The 16,967-nt window shown below is 55.0% G+C and overlaps 1 protein-coding gene across 4 annotated transcripts in view; it reads left to right on the forward strand.

The window, feature by feature from the left end:
• Positions 1-16,967, forward strand: part of ANO1 (anoctamin 1) — a 203,460-nt gene that overhangs the window by 103,933 nt on the left and 82,560 nt on the right. For all 4 annotated transcript variants that reach the window (XM_055093698.2, XM_055093699.2, XM_055093700.3 and 1 more), the window contains 3 exons: positions 13,065-13,163; positions 13,997-14,148; positions 15,731-15,785. In XM_055093698.2, coding sequence (XP_054949673.1) covers positions 13,065-13,163; positions 13,997-14,148; positions 15,731-15,785 — 306 coding nt within the window. The remainder of the gene's footprint in view (positions 1-13,064; positions 13,164-13,996; positions 14,149-15,730; positions 15,786-16,967) is intronic.

The raw sequence follows: 16,967 nt of genomic DNA on the forward strand, positions 1-16,967 counted from the left end.
TAGAACTGGAGGAAGGAATCGGCTCCATCAGGGAAGCTTGGTGGCCGAGGCCACTCTCTGGGAGCTGAGGCCGAAAGAGCTGGATTTTGAGCTTCATGGTCCTTGTGTCTCATCTGTTCCCCAGGGTTTTTTTTTTTTTTTTTTTTTGAGGCGGAATCTCGCTCTGTTGCCCAGGCTGGAGTGCAGTGGCATGATCTCGGCTCACTGCAAGCTCCGCCTCCGAGTTCACGCCATTCTCCTGCCTCAGCGGGACTACAGGCGCCCGCCATCACGCCCAGCTAATTTTTTGTATTTTTAGTAGAGACAGGGTTTCACTGTGTTAGCCAGGATGGTCTCGATCTCCTGATCTCGTGGTCCGCCCGCCTTGGCCTCCCAAAGTGCTGGGATTACAGGCGTGAGCCACCGCGCCTGGCCCCTCCCCAGGGGATTTTACACTCCATCCTCATCATTCTTTCCTGACTACAACTTTGAGATCTTATGCTCAACAGGAACTTCTGGGGTCTAGTAATTCTGACTGACTTCTGCCAGATCCCAGACCCTCCACTTATCCTGATGGAAAAGCTAGGCCTCAGTTTCCCCATTTGTAAAATGGAGATAGCAAGAGTATTTGCATCACTGAGTTATCATAAGTAACCTTTGCAAAGTGCTTAATTCAGAGTCTGGCCTGTGGCAGATGCTTGGCTGATATTGTGTCATATATTATTGTTCATACTGAAGCGGCAAGAAGGATGAGAAAAGACCCTTTCCAAGTCTCATTAAATACTATCTCATAAATATCTTTTAAAATATTTTATATTCTCTATCATGACTTTGAGCTAAAAAGCAAAACATAAGGACATTGGTTACTGTCACCAAAATGATCTAGTTTTTAACCAGTGAAATGACCCCAACTTTTCACTGGTAACTTGGCTTGAGGGCTAAAAGAGGCTTTTCAGCAGTTGATCTGGCCGTGTTTAAGATGAAACCGTGATTGTGGGGTAGACACGTCCATTCAAGTTTTCAAAGAGCTGAAGTTGAGATGTTCCCACATCCCTGCTGGAGCCTCTCAAATCATAAGCTGTTTTATGAAGGCTTCCTGGAAACCCCAGAGCTCTCATCTGAGCTGCACCAGCCCCTAGGGCTGTTGGAAGGAGCCATGGTTTGGGCGGCCTGTTCTCCTGGAGAGGGGCAGAGCCAGAATCTATTAAAAGGCTGCTTGGGCACACGCAGCGTCTGAGGTGTGTGTGGGCCCCTGCCAGCGTGGTTAGCAGACAGAGCTGCTGCCGTGTTCATTTCAGGGGGAAGAAGCACTCTTGGGAATGAACCTTTCCCAGAGGGGTGCTCAGATTACAACGAGCAAAGGGTTTGCAATTTTGAAAATAAGATCACCTCCAAGAGAGTCCAGTTGCACAATCTTACCCAACTGGAAGCAAAATTCAGGGCTTATGTGAGCTTTCCTGGGGAGAAAAATCCACAGAGTCTATCAGATTCTCACACTGTCTATGACACCCACCCCCAAAATTATGACTGGTTGCTTTGAAGCAGGTGATATTTAACAGCATCCCTGGCCTCTACCTGGCCAGTAGCACCTCCCTCCCCAAGTTGTGAAAACAAACCAGAAATGTCCCCAGACATTGCCAGTGTACGTGGGGGGCAAAACCACCCCCAGTTGAGAATCCCTGCACTGAAGGCTAGATGAGGAGGCAGAGGGAGAAGAGGACCTGGAGGGAGAGAAAGGGGGACAGATGAGCAAGAGGGTCCCCTGAGGGGTGCCAGCCACCTCTGGGACCATCTGCTGTGGCCAGGACTGTGCAGCAGTCATGGAGGCCACTGGCTGTGCAGGTGTGACCTGGCCTTTGTTCCTGGGGCGCCGGTGGGTGGGACACACTGTGTCACTCCTGGGCAAAGTGTGCTGCGAGCCCCACACAGGAGTGAGCAACCCCTATGCCCCATGCGTGCCTCCTCACTGAGTCGGGAGGTTCATTGTGTCGAGACATCTTGTGACAACCTGGCAGATGGGCTTGGCTGAGTGCACAACGGGGCCAGTTCTTGGAGATCGGATAACAGCTATGTCATGCCCTGCACCTGCCATAACAAAGGCCACAGGCTGGGGGCTTAAAACAACACAGATGGATGCTGTCATAGCTTTGGAGGTGAGAAGTGCACAATCAAGGTGCCAGCAGGGCCCCACTCCCTCTAAGACTCCAGGGGAGGATCCTTCCTGCTTTTCCCAGCTACTGGGTCTCCAGGTGTTCCTTGGCTAGTGGCCGCATCACTCTAATCTCAGCCTCTGTGGTCACTCGGCCCTCTCTGTTGTGTGTCTCTGTTGTGTGTCTTCTTCTTGTAAGGACACCAGTCATTCTATTTGGGGCCCACCCCTACGACTTTATCTTAACTCGGTTACATCTGCAAAAACCCTGTTTCCAAGTGAGATCACATTGATAGGTGCCAGGAGTTAGGACTTGAACATATCTTTGTAGGGGACACCATTCAGCCCACTCCAGTAGCTGAGATGCTGCACTGGGCAGGTCATCCTGGAGTTGGCTGCCTTGGATGGGGCAGGCTGGAGCACACGGGTAGCAGCATGGGGCAGGGTCATGGCTGAGGGCCAGGGCAGGCCAAAAGGTCTGGGGGAGTGACAGCTTCCAGCTTTGGCCTGGTCTGCCTTGCTGCAGGACCCAGGATGCACACAGGAACTCCTGGGGGTCTTGTCAAAATGCAGGCTCTGGCTCAGCTGGTCTGGGGGACCCAGCACCTGGGGTGGCTGAGGCTCTGGTCCTTCCCAGACCATGCTTTGAGATGTGAGGAGTGTGGGAAGGGCCTTTTGCACAAGCCAGGAGAGGCCTCCCCAGAGCAAGACCCCCAGTATCCACATGAGCACTGTGTGATACCCCAAGGGTGACCCCAGACCAAGACCCCAGGGCCAGCTCCAGAGAGCCAAGGGCCTGTTGAGGTCAGAGCCATGTCCCAAAGAGAGACCCAGGGGTGGGTCAAGAAGGCATGGGCACTCAGATTCACAGGGCAGCCTTCAAAGTGGGTTTACAGGAGGGGCCCAGAGACCTCAGGACAGCACTGCAGGGCAGGAAAGGGCAGGAAAAGAGAAGGGCCCTGAGGCAGGGCCCTCCTTCTCTCTCTCCCTCCTTCTCTCTCTCCCTCTTGATCTCCCTTTCTCTCTGTCCTCCTCCTCACCTCTTATTCATCTCTACCTCTCTATCTCTCTCTCTCACTTCTCTCTGTCTCTCTCCCTCTGTCTCTCTGTCCTTCTTTCTCTTTTCCTCTCTCTGTCTCTCTCTCCCTTCTGTCTCCTCTCCCTCTCTATCATTCCCTTTCTCTCTTCTCTCTCTCCTCTCTTTCTTCCCCTCTCTATCTCTCTCTCTTCCCACCTCCCTCTTTTTCATTCTACCCCCTCTCACTTTCTCTCTCTCTCCCTCTCTCTCTCCTTCTCCCTCCCTCTCTGTCTCCATCTCTTTCCCTCTCCCTCCCCTTCTCTCTCCCTCCCTTTGACAGCCATGGGGTCAGCTTCCAGGGTTCCCATTAAAGGGACTAAAGAAGATCATGGCCAACATGTTTTCTTGCAACTAAGACCCATTAGCCTTTTTGAAGTCCAGCCTCAAAGCCTGCTGGACATTATTTATGTCCATGGGGTCATTGCGGAGAACGCCACACACTAAACTCTTGGCTATGTGTGCTGGGGGGCGGCTGAGGCCCACACTGCCCTGATGTTGAACCTGACCCAGGCTTTGGTAGATCCTGAGAAGGCCGTGGACATTGGAACCCTATAAAAGTCTGTTTGCTTTCATGTCGCTGCCCAGGGCTCAAGTCTGTACCCCGCTGGCTCGCCGCTGGTTCTCCACATGCGTCCCCGTAGCGGGTGGGGCTGTCCCCGCAGCAGCATCTGTTCGCCATCTTCATGGATGCTGCTTTTGAAAAGCAAGTGAGGGCGGACTCCATGGGAGAAGGGCTGCTTTCAGACAAAGCCCACGGCAGGATGCATAGGTGGTGGAGACGCAACCTCGGGGCTCCGAGTGCGGGTTCAGACCCCGCCCAGCCCCTCTGAGAGCCCGGTATGCGGATGTGGACCCAGCTCAAACTTCCTGGCTGAGCAACCCTGGGCAAGTGGCTTCACCTCTCTGGGTCTCAACGTCCCCATCTGTAAAATGGAGTTGATAGTGTGACCTTCCTTGTGGAGTGGTGGGTGAGGGTTAAGAGAGTTAATCCTCGAGCCCGCAGAGGGACAGAGCTGGCCAGCGTTGGCTGTAAACGCCCCTTACCCACAGGCCTGGGGCAGAGCCCACTCCTCACCACTCCCAGGGCCTGGCCCTGCTCCTGCCAGAGGGGAACCGCAAGTCCCCCTTGGAAGAGAAGGGTCTCCCTGCATGTGGAGACCCCGCCCCTGCCCGCCGCCAGGTGACCAGGGAGGGTGGTGGCAGGGTTGCCATGGCCTCAGGACAGGGAAGGGCAGCCATTTCTTGCCATTTCCCATGGAGGCCTTGTGGATGTGGGCAGGTGTGGGAGGCAGTCCTGGGGCTGCATTCATTGTCCACAGGGCCCTGGGCACGGGCAGGGGCTGGGGAGAGGCCCTCACAGATTTGAGAATCGGGGGTGGGGGCCTGGAATTTGAGGAGTCTCGGGCCTAATCCCAGCTCATCAGCACAAATAAAAGCAATAAACATGCTCATGAGACTTGTCAGTTCCCCACCCCGTGTGGGCTTCCTACCAGAACCATGAGTAGGTGGGGCAGAATTTCGATCCTGAGCTGACAGTGGCACGTCTGGCCTTTGAACCTGGCCCCTAACCTCACCCAGAGACTCTGCACTAAAACTTGCAGTCCCCGTTCTCCCCCAGGGGAGGAAGAATGGGCCTCTTGCACGATGGGATGTTAGGAACCTCTAGTCTATTCATGAAGCTATTTCTCTGCTCTTCATTCCACTGTTACAGACTTCTTTGGTCCCTAAAGATTTTATGCCTCCCCAGTCTTCAGCTGAGGCACGAAACAGATTGGATGACTTTTATCATGGCCTGATTTTCTTTTGGCTTGTCTTGGTTTCATGGAAACATATTTCTTTTAAAGTGAATTCTGGGCTGGGTGCCATGGCTCACACCTGTAATCCCAGCACTTTGGGAGGCTGAGGCGGGTGGATCACCTGAGGTCAGGAGTTCAAGACCAGCTTGGCCACATAGCGAAACCCCATCTGTACTAAAAATACAAAAATTAGCCGGGCGTGGTGGCTGGTGCCTGTAGTCCGAGCTACTCCGGAGGCTGAGGCAAGAGAATTGCTTGAACCCAGGAGGCGGAGGTTGCAGTGAGCCAAGATCGCGCCACCACACTTCAGCCTGGTTGACAAAATGAGACTGTCTCAAAAAAGAAAGAGAGAGAGAGAGAGGAAAGAAAGAAAGAGAAAGGAAGGAAGGAAGGAAGGAAGGAAGGGGGAAAGAAAGAAAGAAGGAAGGAAGGAAGGAAGGAAAGAGAAAGAAAGAAAGAAAGAAAGGAAGGAAGGAAGGAAGGAAGGAAGGAAAGAAAGAAAGAGGGAAAGAAAATTCATTCTGGACCTTTTTAAAAATTCATGTTTTTAAAGTGACCCCAAGACCATCATTGCACAGCTCTGCCACAGGGCATCCCAGGCTGCTGGGGTGAAATCTTTGCCATTCTGGCTATAGTTCTGAGGTCCTCATCTGTGTCCAGGCCCATGGTGTGCTGGAGTCATGTCCTTCTGGAATTCTGCAAGCTGGTTGTTACCCGTTGCTGGCTTGAAATAGGCCACGGTGGGGTATTTACACCATGGGAATTGGCAGATGCTGCAAATCAGGGCTCCCCTCGCCCCCGCCAGAGCCCCTCACCCCCACCGGAGCCCCTCACCAGCATCTTCTTGCACCAGCCCCATGTGCCTTCTTGTCTTTGGAGGGGTTGAGCGTTTCCCAACATGTCTGTTGAGTTTTTAACTCTTTTTATGATCTTTTTTATTTCTAGGAGTTCTATTTGGTTCTTTTCCAAGTCAGCTATGTCATGTTTTAATAGTTTCCTGTCCTTTGCAGTTCTTTTCTATCTTGAGGTTTATGTCTTTAAACGAGGTAAGCATAGCTGATTTATTACCCAGCTCATCCTTTGCTAATCCCAAGCTGAGTGGGCCGATTTCTATCTCAGTCACTTCAGCTGGTTCTCCTCCCGGGGCTGTCTCTTGCCCTGGTGGGGGCGGGTCTGGTTCGCTTGTCTGCTAGTCATTGACCTTTTATAATCTGTGGGGTTTCCCAAAGCCTGGGATAAAGGTGACCTTGTCCAGAAAGGTTTGCAGCGTTATAGACGAGAGCCACCTTGAACCAAAGCCACAGTCTGAGGTGCCCAGGTCTTCACAGGCGCCATGGCTGTAGGGGCCAGAGCTTCTCAGGGTGAGTTCCAGTCCTCCTTTTCCTTCCCTTTCTCTCCTCCTCCTCTGCTGGGCACCCGTATTGGTCCGTGGCCTTTTAGGAACCAGGCCCCCCAGCAGGAGGTGAGTGGTGGGCCAGCGAGCATTCCTACCTGAGCTCTGCCTCCTGTCAGATCAGCAGCGACATGACATTCTCACTGGGAGCCCAAACCCTGTTATGAACAGTGCATGCGAGGGATCTAGATTGTGTGCTCCTTGTGAGAATCTAATGCCTGATGATCAGAGGTGGAACAGTTTCGGCCGGGAGCGGTGGCTCACGCCTGTAATCCCACCACTTTGGGAGGCTGAGGTGGGAGGATCACCTGAGGTCAGGACTTCGAGACCAGCCTGGCCAACATAGTGAAACCCCGTCTCTACTAAAAATACAAAAATTAGTTGGGCATGGTGGCACATGCCTGTAGTCCCAGCTACTTGGGAGGCTGAGGCGGGAGAATTGCTGGAACCTGGGAGGCGGAGATTGCAGTCAGCCAAGATTACGCCACCGCACTCCAGCCTGGGTGACAGAGTGGGACTCTGTCTCAAAAAATAATAATAATAATAATAATCAAGGGGTGTAACAGTTTCATCCTGAAACCCCAGCATTGTCCTGTGGAAAAATTGACTTCCACAATACCCGTCCTCCCTGGTGCTAAAAAGGTTGGGGACTGCTGTTTCGGGTCATTGAATTTCTTGTTTCTTTTCCTGTGGTGCATTCTTTACTATGTATCCTGGGAGGGTTGATCTGAGTAATCTACCACCTTCAACAGAAGCAGGAATGTGAAATGATATTTCTGCTGACTTACCTATCATTTATTTCTTTAACAAGACATCACTGAGCAGGCCTAGGACCAGACCCCGTGGCAAGGGCTGGGATTAAAGATGTCCACAGCCCAGTCCCTGCCCCATGCTCGGGGAAGAGCAGTGGCGCCTGATCCACCCACGGCTGCATTCCTTGGGTCCTCAGCTCGCCTGAGACTCGAGTCTGGAGACTGCGTCAGGATAATGGGGGATGTATGCTTGCTCCAGAAGCAATCCCTCAACTGTGCTTCATAGCGGCGTCCCTGCTACGGGGAGCCAGGTCTTCCTATGCAGTGTGGACGTGATCAGCAGTAACTGTGGCGTGGGAAATACTAGGCACGGGCAATGACCTCTCCAGGCAGACCCCTGCCCAGGGACTGAGAGCATCTCCCGTCTTGCCTGCGTGCCCTCTGGAGCCGTGCGGGTGGAGGGTAGGAGTGAGCATTGCAGGGTCAAGGTCAGGCTGAGATTCCTCCACATCTACTGTTCGTGGGCCTGGGACAAGGGGCTCTGGGCCTTCCCTGCCCCCTCGTCCATATTTACTGAAGTGGACACATCCATAGCTACCAAAAGGTTGGAGAGAAGGCGGATGGGAGTCTGAAAGCCGGGGCTGTCCTAGGCTGGCACAGAGTAGGCACTTTATAAAGTTGGGTGCCTTCCCTCTGCCTTCTCCCTCACTCGGTGGATATCATTGAGCCTCTGCTCTGTGGCCACTGCTGTTCTCCGTCCTAGGGATACATCAGTCCGCTAAACAGATAAGCCTGGCTTCAGACCCAGTGTGCCAGCTCCTATCCGTGCTGGAAGCTGGTGCCAATGGGGAGAGGCAGGCAGATGCCAGGGCTGCTGAAAACTCGCCTGGTCATGAAGGGCTGACCAGGGATGTGGCACTGGGCATCACATGCCCCAAAAGCCTATTTATGGCAGAGAATGTGAACCCCTTGGGGCACCTGCCAAGGCTCCTGGTGTCTGCCCCCGAGTCCGACGGCAGGAGGATTAGACCACAGCAGCCCCGCGTCCTCGTGGACAGACAGGGTCAGAAGAGGCCTGTGCCTTCCTAATGGGGCCACACGGCTCCCCGCAGGGCTGGGTGTTCTCCTCCTTGGGAGCTGAGGAAGCTGCAAACAGGGAAATGGGGATTTGTCCAGGTGTTCTGTGGGTGCTCGAGGGCCTTCGGGCCCAAACCCCACCAACGATGAGGCTCCTGGGCTTTCCCCTGCACCCAGCGGCCTGGCCTGCTGTGCACGGCACACACACCCCATGGTTCCTGCCTGACACGGGAGGTGCTGTCTGGGGAGGCCCCTCTCAGTAGCACTCTGACCTTCAGGCTTCAGCCCTCCAGCACCCCGACGCCATGATTGAGGGCCGGACATCCATAGTGAACAATGCCCTCCAGGGTATGAAGCGGCCTGTGAGGACCAGGGTAGGTGAGGAAGGAAGCTCACCCCCTAGGAAGCCAAGGGCAACCCGAAAACCACCCAGGTCTGATCTTTAGGGGTGCAAACCTTCAAATCTTCTAGCAATTTCGAGCCCACGCTCCAGCTGCAGGGAGTCCCATCCGTGGCCATGATTGGATGATAGAAGCACACAGGGCCACCGCGTGGACTGAGGGTCTAGGCCCTCGGGCCTCGGGGACTGTAGCGGGGACCCTCAGCATCCCTGCCCACTGTGTATCCGCCATGGGGACTCACTTCTCCTTTCTGTTTGTGATTTTCTTCTTCCTTCTGAAACGAAAATGTCAGAAGCAATTCCAGGAAGGTCAGAGTTCTTCTGGGCTGGGTTCAGAGGGAGGTTTCCGCCTGCATAGTTAGTCACTGCGCTAAGGTCAGCATCTTCTGCCCCCTCTGGTTGGGGGCTATCTGGGGGGCTGACTCTGTCCCCTTGCAGAGCCCCATGGTCTGGCCAGATGGGGCCTCACCACCCCCACGGCCGTGGCTCTTGACCAAGTAGGTTCATGAACCTCAAAGACCCCAGCTTTAGGGCCAAGAGTCGGGGCAGAATGCACTCCTCAGGGTGCTGGCTGGGGGCAAAGGGGACACGGCTGTCACTCCCAGTGTCTTCCTGCTGGGGACAGGCTGTGGTCAGCCCGGGCACCATGCTTTAAAACATCCCACATGTGTTTTTGCCGAATTGGTCTCATGACCCCTTTCCCGAATCTCTCCAGATGTTTCTCTGGGAGAGACCCTGTTGCTCACGTAAACGGGGGTGCATGTTTTCCCAGGGAGGCCAGCAGCAGGCACCAGCTCCTTGACCACCATGCAGAAATCCTCATGGACTCAGAGGAATATATTTTGGGTCTTTGCGTGTGAGTGAGCAGAGCCCAGAAATAAATCTGTGTCTGCAACAGGAAAAGACAGGCTCTCCCACACGTGGGCTGTCTTTTCTCCTGACTCAGAGGTGCCCCATGAAGTCAGTGCTGTTCCTGTGGGTCACCAGGATGGAAGACCTCCACCTCTCCAGCCTCAGTGCCCTCCGTGGCTCCCCAGCACTGAGGAGGTGGCTTCAAGCTTCTTGGCCGAAGGAGTCTTTGCTTACACAGGCAGGGGCTCAGCTGGACCAGGGCTGCCAAGAGCACCAGAGGCTCCCCTGCTGGGAAACAGGTCTTTTAATACCCAGTTTGCAATGAGGAAATGTAGGCTCAGAGAGATTAAGTCACTCTGTGGAAACCACACAGGGGCAGGGCAGGATTCCAGCCCAGGCCACGCCATCCCAGGCCTCTAAGCACAGTGCCCACTCAATCTGCCCCTCGAGGGCCACAGAAGGATCTGGGCTCATCTTGCCGGAGCCCCTGGCGCTGCCTCCTCCAGTTCACGCTGAGATCATCAGTTCTCAGAGGGAGCCCAAACCCACACCTTATGTCCTTCAGCCCTGGGCTCCCCCACAAGGGTCCCCATGCCGCACATTCTCCAGTCACCGTGCCTGGGGCAGCCTAGTCCTGCTGTCTCCCTGAAGCAGCCTCAGGCCCCCGCTCCTGGGTCCATGCTTCTGCAAAGCTCCCCTAACCACTGGGACAGGCCCCTGCACAAAGCCCTGCAGGACCGCAACCTGCAGCTTCAGGGTGGGAGCAGAGGCTGAGCGGTGGCCCCCGATCCACATGCTTCTGGAGCCTGCGAACGTGGCCTTGTTTGGAAGAAGGGTCTTCGCAGAGGGAATGAAGTTAAACATCTCTGGATGAGATCATCCTGGATTTAAGGTGGGCCATAAATCCAATAGCAGAGAATGGCAGAGGGAAATTTGAGACCCAGCGAGGAGAGGAGGCCATGCCATCAAGGAGCCAGCAGCTGGAGCGATGTGGCCACAGCCAGGGGACGCCTGGAGCCCCCGGAAGCTGGGAGAGGAAGGAAGGATCCTCTCCTAGGGCCTTCGGAGGGAGCATGGCCCTGGAGACACTTTGACTGTGGACTTCAGGCCTCCAGAGCTGAAGGAGAATGAACACCCACTTTGGGGTCACGTGTTACAGAAGCTGCAGGAGGATCCCACAATGGCCAGCATGGCACACACCTCAGGGCCTCAGTTTCCCCAGCTGTGAAGTGAGGATGATGACAGGACCTGCCTCACAGGCTTGCAGTGAGGATAAAATGAGTTGATATGCATGGAATGCACGCAGCAGGGACCGGCACGGAACTGACATTGAGTGGATGTCAGCTTCTGTCAACATTACTATTACTATTACTGTATTATTGCCCTTCGTTCGTTCATTCCATAAATATGTGCAAAGCGGCTGCTCTGAGCCTTCCGTGGGCAGCAGGGCAGCACAGAGGAGGCCTGAGCGGTGGTGCTGGGGAGAGGATGGCGTAGGGCAGGCCTCGTGGACGCAGCCGGGGGCCTCACCATCAGCATAAGCGACCACGGTGGGCTTCAGGAGGAGCGATGAGACAGGATTCACCCCATTGCCATTTGCTTTTCTGTCGGATCGGGAAGAAGCATGGGATGAAGCTGGGGTGTCAAGGAGGGTCTCCCTTCCTCGGTGGGTCACCTGAGGTGCTGGGGCCCTGCCTTTAACTCTCTCTGCTGGACCTGGAAGCTTCGCCCAGGTCCCTGGGACCGTCGCGTTCACAGGCTTCCACCGAGGCTCTCGCTGGGTACATTGACTTGACCCACTTCAGATTTTGTTTTCTTAAAACTCATCCCCAAGTACACTTTGGGACGCCGAGGCAGGCAGATCGCCTGAGGTCAGGAGTTCCAGACCAGCCTGGCCAACATGGTGAAACCCCGTCTCTACTAAAAATACAGAAATTAGCTAGGCGTGGTGGTGCATGCTTGTAATCCCAGCTACTCAGGAGGCTGAGGTAGGAGAATCGCTTGAACTCAGGAGGTGGAGGTTGCAGTGAGCTGAGAACACGCCACTGCATTCCAGCCTGGGAAACAAGAGTGAGACTCCATCTCAAAAAAGAACAAAAAATGATTAAAAACAAACAAACAAAAAAAACTCATCCCCAAGTGACTTTGGCTTCATTGCTTTTTGTCAACAAGCTACAATGAACCTATGTACTTGTGTCAGACACTCAAGGGGTCCAGAACCCAGGTCAGGCCCTGAGCCTGCACCTGGTCGCTCTGCACCCGGAGGGGATGGATGAGGTCCCGGCCGGCACTCGCTCTTCCTCCCGTCTGCCTTTTTGCCAAGACTTCCCATCCCTTCCTTTAAGTCTCAGAATTGTGGAAAGGAGAGGTGGACGGGACCTCAGTCTGGAAGCCTCTGTCTGACCCCCAAGCCCCGGGGGACCAAGGTCCCCACTGCCTTTAGGCAGCTCTAGCTCAGGGAGACTCGGCACTGTTTCCCTTCTCGTTGCGTCAGCACCCTGGGCAGCTGGGTGGTCTCAGGGTGACAGGAAGGCCGACTGATGTGACATGTGTCTTTGATGGGGAAATACGTTGTGGCTGCAAAGATGCTGCTCATTTGCTAAAGGGACTCTATTAAACGCAAAATCCAGAGGGGAGAGAAAAAGCTAGAGACGCTGGGGCCATCTTTGCATCTGATCCCCGATTAAGAGTGGGGAGTCAGGGCAGTGCTGCCTGTGTTTGAGCACAGCTCCACCCTGCTGGCAGCAAGACTGTAGGCTGTGGTGACTTCATCTCCCCCAGCCTCAGTGTTCCCATCTGTAAAGGGGGCCTTTCTCATCAAGCTGGCCATGAAGGTTGATGGAGTTGGTTCTCATGAAGCCCCTAGCTGGTGCCGCATCCTTGCCAGCCAGCGCTCGATGACTCTCTGCTGTTCACTGTTGCCATTGAGGACCAGAGAGAGGTGACTCGGCCAAGTTTGCAGCTGTTTAGGGAGGGCACTGGACTTGAACTCGGGCCCGCCTTCGAGCCTGTGCACCAGGCTGCCCATTCTCTTCAGGATGAAGTCAGTGCAGATACAAGGGAACCTGGGCAGTGGACCTGGAGCAGGCAGAGGTGTGGCCCTGACCCACAGGGGAAGATGCCCAGAGGGGGGACCATCTTCAGTCGTCCCCTCCTCGGCACTGCTCAGGGACCCACAGGTCCCTGAGTGATTCCAGGTGGAGGCCGAGGGGCCTGGGCTCTGCATCCTGAAAGGTCCTCTTTTGTGGCCTAGCCTGCTTTGGGGGCCCTTGGCTAAACCCTCCTGAAAACTTCCCTGGTGTTTTGGAGTCTATACCCACTGGGGATCCTCCCCTAGACCCTCCTGGCTCTTAAAGTTTCCCGTATGACCTGGGGGAGCTCCCACAGCCCCCTGCACTTCCTCCCACCTCCTGCTGAAAGGGAATTCTAGCTTTGCCTCAAAGTGTTGTCAACGTGGAATGAGGCTGTGGTAAAAGCAGCCATGCACAGTAGCTGCTCGATAAATTGTGGTGGCCTCTGAAGATCAAGGTGGTTTTCCACAGAGATGCACCCCCCCCCCCCAACCCAGAACTTTCCTTCTCTCTCCAGACTAAAATCCACGGAGTCGGGTTTGTGAAAATCCATGCCCCCTGGAACGTGCTGTGCAGAGAGGCCGAGTTTCTAAAACTGAAGATGCCGACGAAGAAGGTTGGTGTTGATGGTCCTGCTCCGAAATGAATCGCCAAGTCTAGAGGTCACTTGGACGCCTGGCGGTGAAACATGCCTACCTCGAGGCCCTGAGTTTTATTAAAAAAAACCCAGTGGGCTTCACGGCTACCCCTGCGAGGACCATGTGGCTCGATGTGACAAGGCCCCCAGGCTCCGGGGTCCTGACCGTGGTGAATATGACCCAACCCTGGGTGGTCTTTAGAGACTCCAGACCAAACCCCACCAAGAGATGGTGCAGGCAGAAAAGCCCACCTCTCGGCCCCCGGGGAATTTACTGTACTTGCAGACACAGTTACAGTTCGGGCCGTGGTGCTTTCGTGTTTGTGGCATCTCAGCTAATGTATCAGATTCATTTTAATTACATTTTCTGGCTTACTGGGATTTTTCTTCTTAATCTGTGAAAACTTTGTATCTAAAAAGCAGTTTGACAGTGTGTTCCCAGAAGCTTAGCTTGGAGTCGGTATTTACTCTGGCAGGCGGACGGGTGAAGCCGGGCTAGGTAGTAAATCAGCCTCCTGCTTCTCGCGTCCTCAGAGACCACTTGGATTACCTCTTTTGAAGCAAAAGTAAAGTTTAGCGGGGAAGTTCTCTGGAATGCATTGTAATTGTGCTTTTGGCTGGGCGCTCCTGAAACTCTGGGCTTTCACGGCGTGGGCGGGGCGGGGCAGTGCATTCTGGCCCACCCAGGTGCTCTGCTCTCAGGACGCCCCGTTGCATGGGGTGGGATGGTTCTCTGACCATCCAAGAACAGATTCCACGGATCATGGTCCAGCAGGGTGACGCAGCTCCCCGGTCCCTTGTCTTATCTGCAGATGTACCACATTAATGAGACCCGTGGCCTCCTGAAAAAAATCAACTCTGTGCTCCAGAAAATCACAGATCCCATCCAGCCCAAAGTGGCTGAGCACAGGCCCCAGACCATGAAGAGACTCTCCTATCCCTTCTCCCGGGAGAAGCAGCATCTGTAAGTGGGGACCCCCAGCCTGCTCCCCAAAGGGTCCTGTGTGTGGGGATTTAAACTTCTAGCATGAGAAATGCAGATTGATTATCTGTCCCCCAAAGAAGAGCGTGTTCTTGTAAGAGCTTTGTGGTTGCTGAGCCCAGAAGAGGCCATGGAAATGATTTCTAAGATCACTGTTAACTGAGGAGTTAGGGGGACACAGCATCTTGTTCTGCTTGGTGACACAGGAAAAACTTCTTTGGCCTGAGTGAGGACCCCAAAGCAGTGGTCTAGACATGCCTTCCCACCCGCTCCGCACCCCCGCCCCGCCACCCCATCCCCCTCCAGGGTCTGGCCAACCAGGCCTCCTACAGCCCAGGCAGCCTTGAGCCCCAGTAAGTCTCACTCCTTGTGGCAGAAATTGAAAAGCATCCCCAGGCAGGAGGCCTGAGGCCCCAGGGACTCACCGCCAGCTGGCTTGCCTGGCAGGGCCACGTCTATTCTGGAAACTTCCCTCCTCCCGAGGGGCAGTGGGGCGTAGCCACCTGGGTCAGCAGTGACTGCAAGGCCTCTGCTGGCCTCACTGGGCGGAGCTGGAGTGTGAGCAGAGGTGGGAATAGAAAGCTTGAGTCGTGGGAACCCAGAGGGACTTTGGATGGAAGCTCTGGGGGGCAGGAGGGCTCCTGGACAGTGCTGGCCTCACAGGGTCAGGGGCATGGAAGAGCAGACAGGGAGGACGAACAGGTGCCTCGGCTCACAGGGGTCCTTGCTTATAAATGTAGTAGGGGTGGAGCCATGAGCATCACTGGATGCATTTACCAGGTCCTGATTCCTAGAGGGGACAGGACATGCCACCAGAGAGAAGGAAGCAACCCCCAAGCCCAGCCCTCTCCTCCAGCTCCAGAACAGGGGCTTGGGGCATTAGAGGAAACCGCCCTCCTTCCAGGACCCCCGCCGACCTCCCTCGTCTCTGCCCTGGGTCGACTCTGTCAGCCCTGCTGCCTGGACAGGGCTAGGCTCACCTCCAGGCTCCGTGGAGGTGGAAACTGCCCCAGCCGCCCTCCCCAGCTCTCCCCGAAGTGCCTTGGAGAGCAGGGAGAGCAGGGAGTGTGTTCCCAAGATGCCCCTCCACCCTCAGGAAGCCTCGGGCCATCCCTATGCAGCCCATCAGGACCCAAACCATTGGAAATACAGGGAGATTGTTTTCAAGGTTGGAGCTGTCTGATGGTGGCGGTGATACTGCCCCTGTCCCCCGCCTTGTTGAAACAGAGGCTTTCAAAACTGCCCACTGAGGATGTCATCAAAAGGAAGCAGGGATCTTCTGGGGGGCTGTGGGGGGTGGGGGGCTGGAGGGTGGTCTGACCGTACTCGCCTCCTAGGTCACTTCCCATCTATGTGGGTCTCAGGCCTCGCCCAGGTGCAGGGGCAGTGAAACAGTCTGTTCCAAATGCCCGGGGCGGACGGGTCATACCTGGCGTGCGGACAGAGTTCCGTCCATTTCACGGTCGCGGCTAATGGGGACAGTGTGGTTTCCCAGGGCCTTGAAACCCAGAGAACTGCCAGCTCTGGTGAACTGTGTCTTGTTTCCTTCCCGATATTTCCACAGATTTGACTTGTCCGATAAGGATTCCTTTTTTGACAGCAAAACCCGGAGCACGATTGTAAGTATCGCACGCGCCTGGAAATGGCTCAGGTGGCCCTGGGGATCCAGATGATAATTTCATTTTGGTGAAACTCCTCCCGGTGGAAGCCGGCTCTAATTGTCTGTGACAGAAATAATTAGAATAATGAAAGGGAGAGGGCAACGAGGGGCCCAGGGGATGGTCGTGCCCCAGGCAGGGGCAGCTCAGAGGAAGGGAATCAGCACAGAGCTTGGGAAAGCAGGAGGGAAGCCAGACCCCTGGAGTGATTTCAAAGGTCGGTGTTTCTGGATCTGTGCAGCTCCCAGCACATGTCTCAGAGCCGCCTCGTGGTGGGATTGTGCGTGCCTGACCATCAGGCCACGATTCGGGGCTTTCGGGGCAGGCAGGTGTGGGCAGGAGGGAGGGGGTGGTGGAGGCAAAGGCGCGTGGGTTGAGATCTCTTTCCAGGCCTTTGCCAGAGGAACCAACTGAGGTTTGAAATCTGACCAGGCCACCCTGCCCTATTCAAGGCACTGGCTTCATGTTTATCCAACCTGTCCACCAGCCAAGCTGGGGCTGTGCATGGCTCAGGACCCAACTTCTATCTAAACAAGAAATTAACCTGGCAGCCAAACTTTCGCTGTTATTCTCTATTCCCTGCCCAGAAAGCCCAGCCTGGCCGGGCAGAGACAGAGGGCTGGGAGGAGACAGTCAGGGTGACCTTGTCCAGACAACTACTCCTCATGACTACCACCTGAGACTGGCAGGCAGCCAGCAGGAGGGCGGTGCAGGTCGTACCAGCACGGGGGGTTCTGAGCCACTGCTGGGACAGACAGATCTGGGGCAGGGAGGAGGGCATCTCTCTCCCAGAGACCCTGGAGGCCAGTTTCTAAATGGCCAACATGCTCCAAAGAAACTGATAATTCATAGCTTTGGCCTTGGTTAGTCAGGCCTAATAGTCATCAAAATCCAACAGCCTGCAGGGTTGGCTGAGGTTCTAGGCAAAGGCGTGGAGAACTGACAGCCCTTCCCCACTCCTCTCCTCCACACCATTCAATCTGTCCTGGCATTGGGGTGGTCCAGTATGCAAGTAGATAGGAGTCAGAGAACAGCAGTACTCGATAGGGAGAGGCCCACTGTGCTGGTCTTGGATTTTAGACCTTTGGCCTGTGGGCGCTGGGGAGCCATAGAAGGTTGTGGAGCTAGGTTGAGGATGTGGTG

Source organism: Pan paniscus, chromosome 9 (assembly GCF_029289425.2).
Source record: "Pan paniscus chromosome 9, NHGRI_mPanPan1-v2.0_pri, whole genome shotgun sequence".
NCBI lineage: Eukaryota > Metazoa > Chordata > Mammalia > Primates > Hominidae > Pan > Pan paniscus.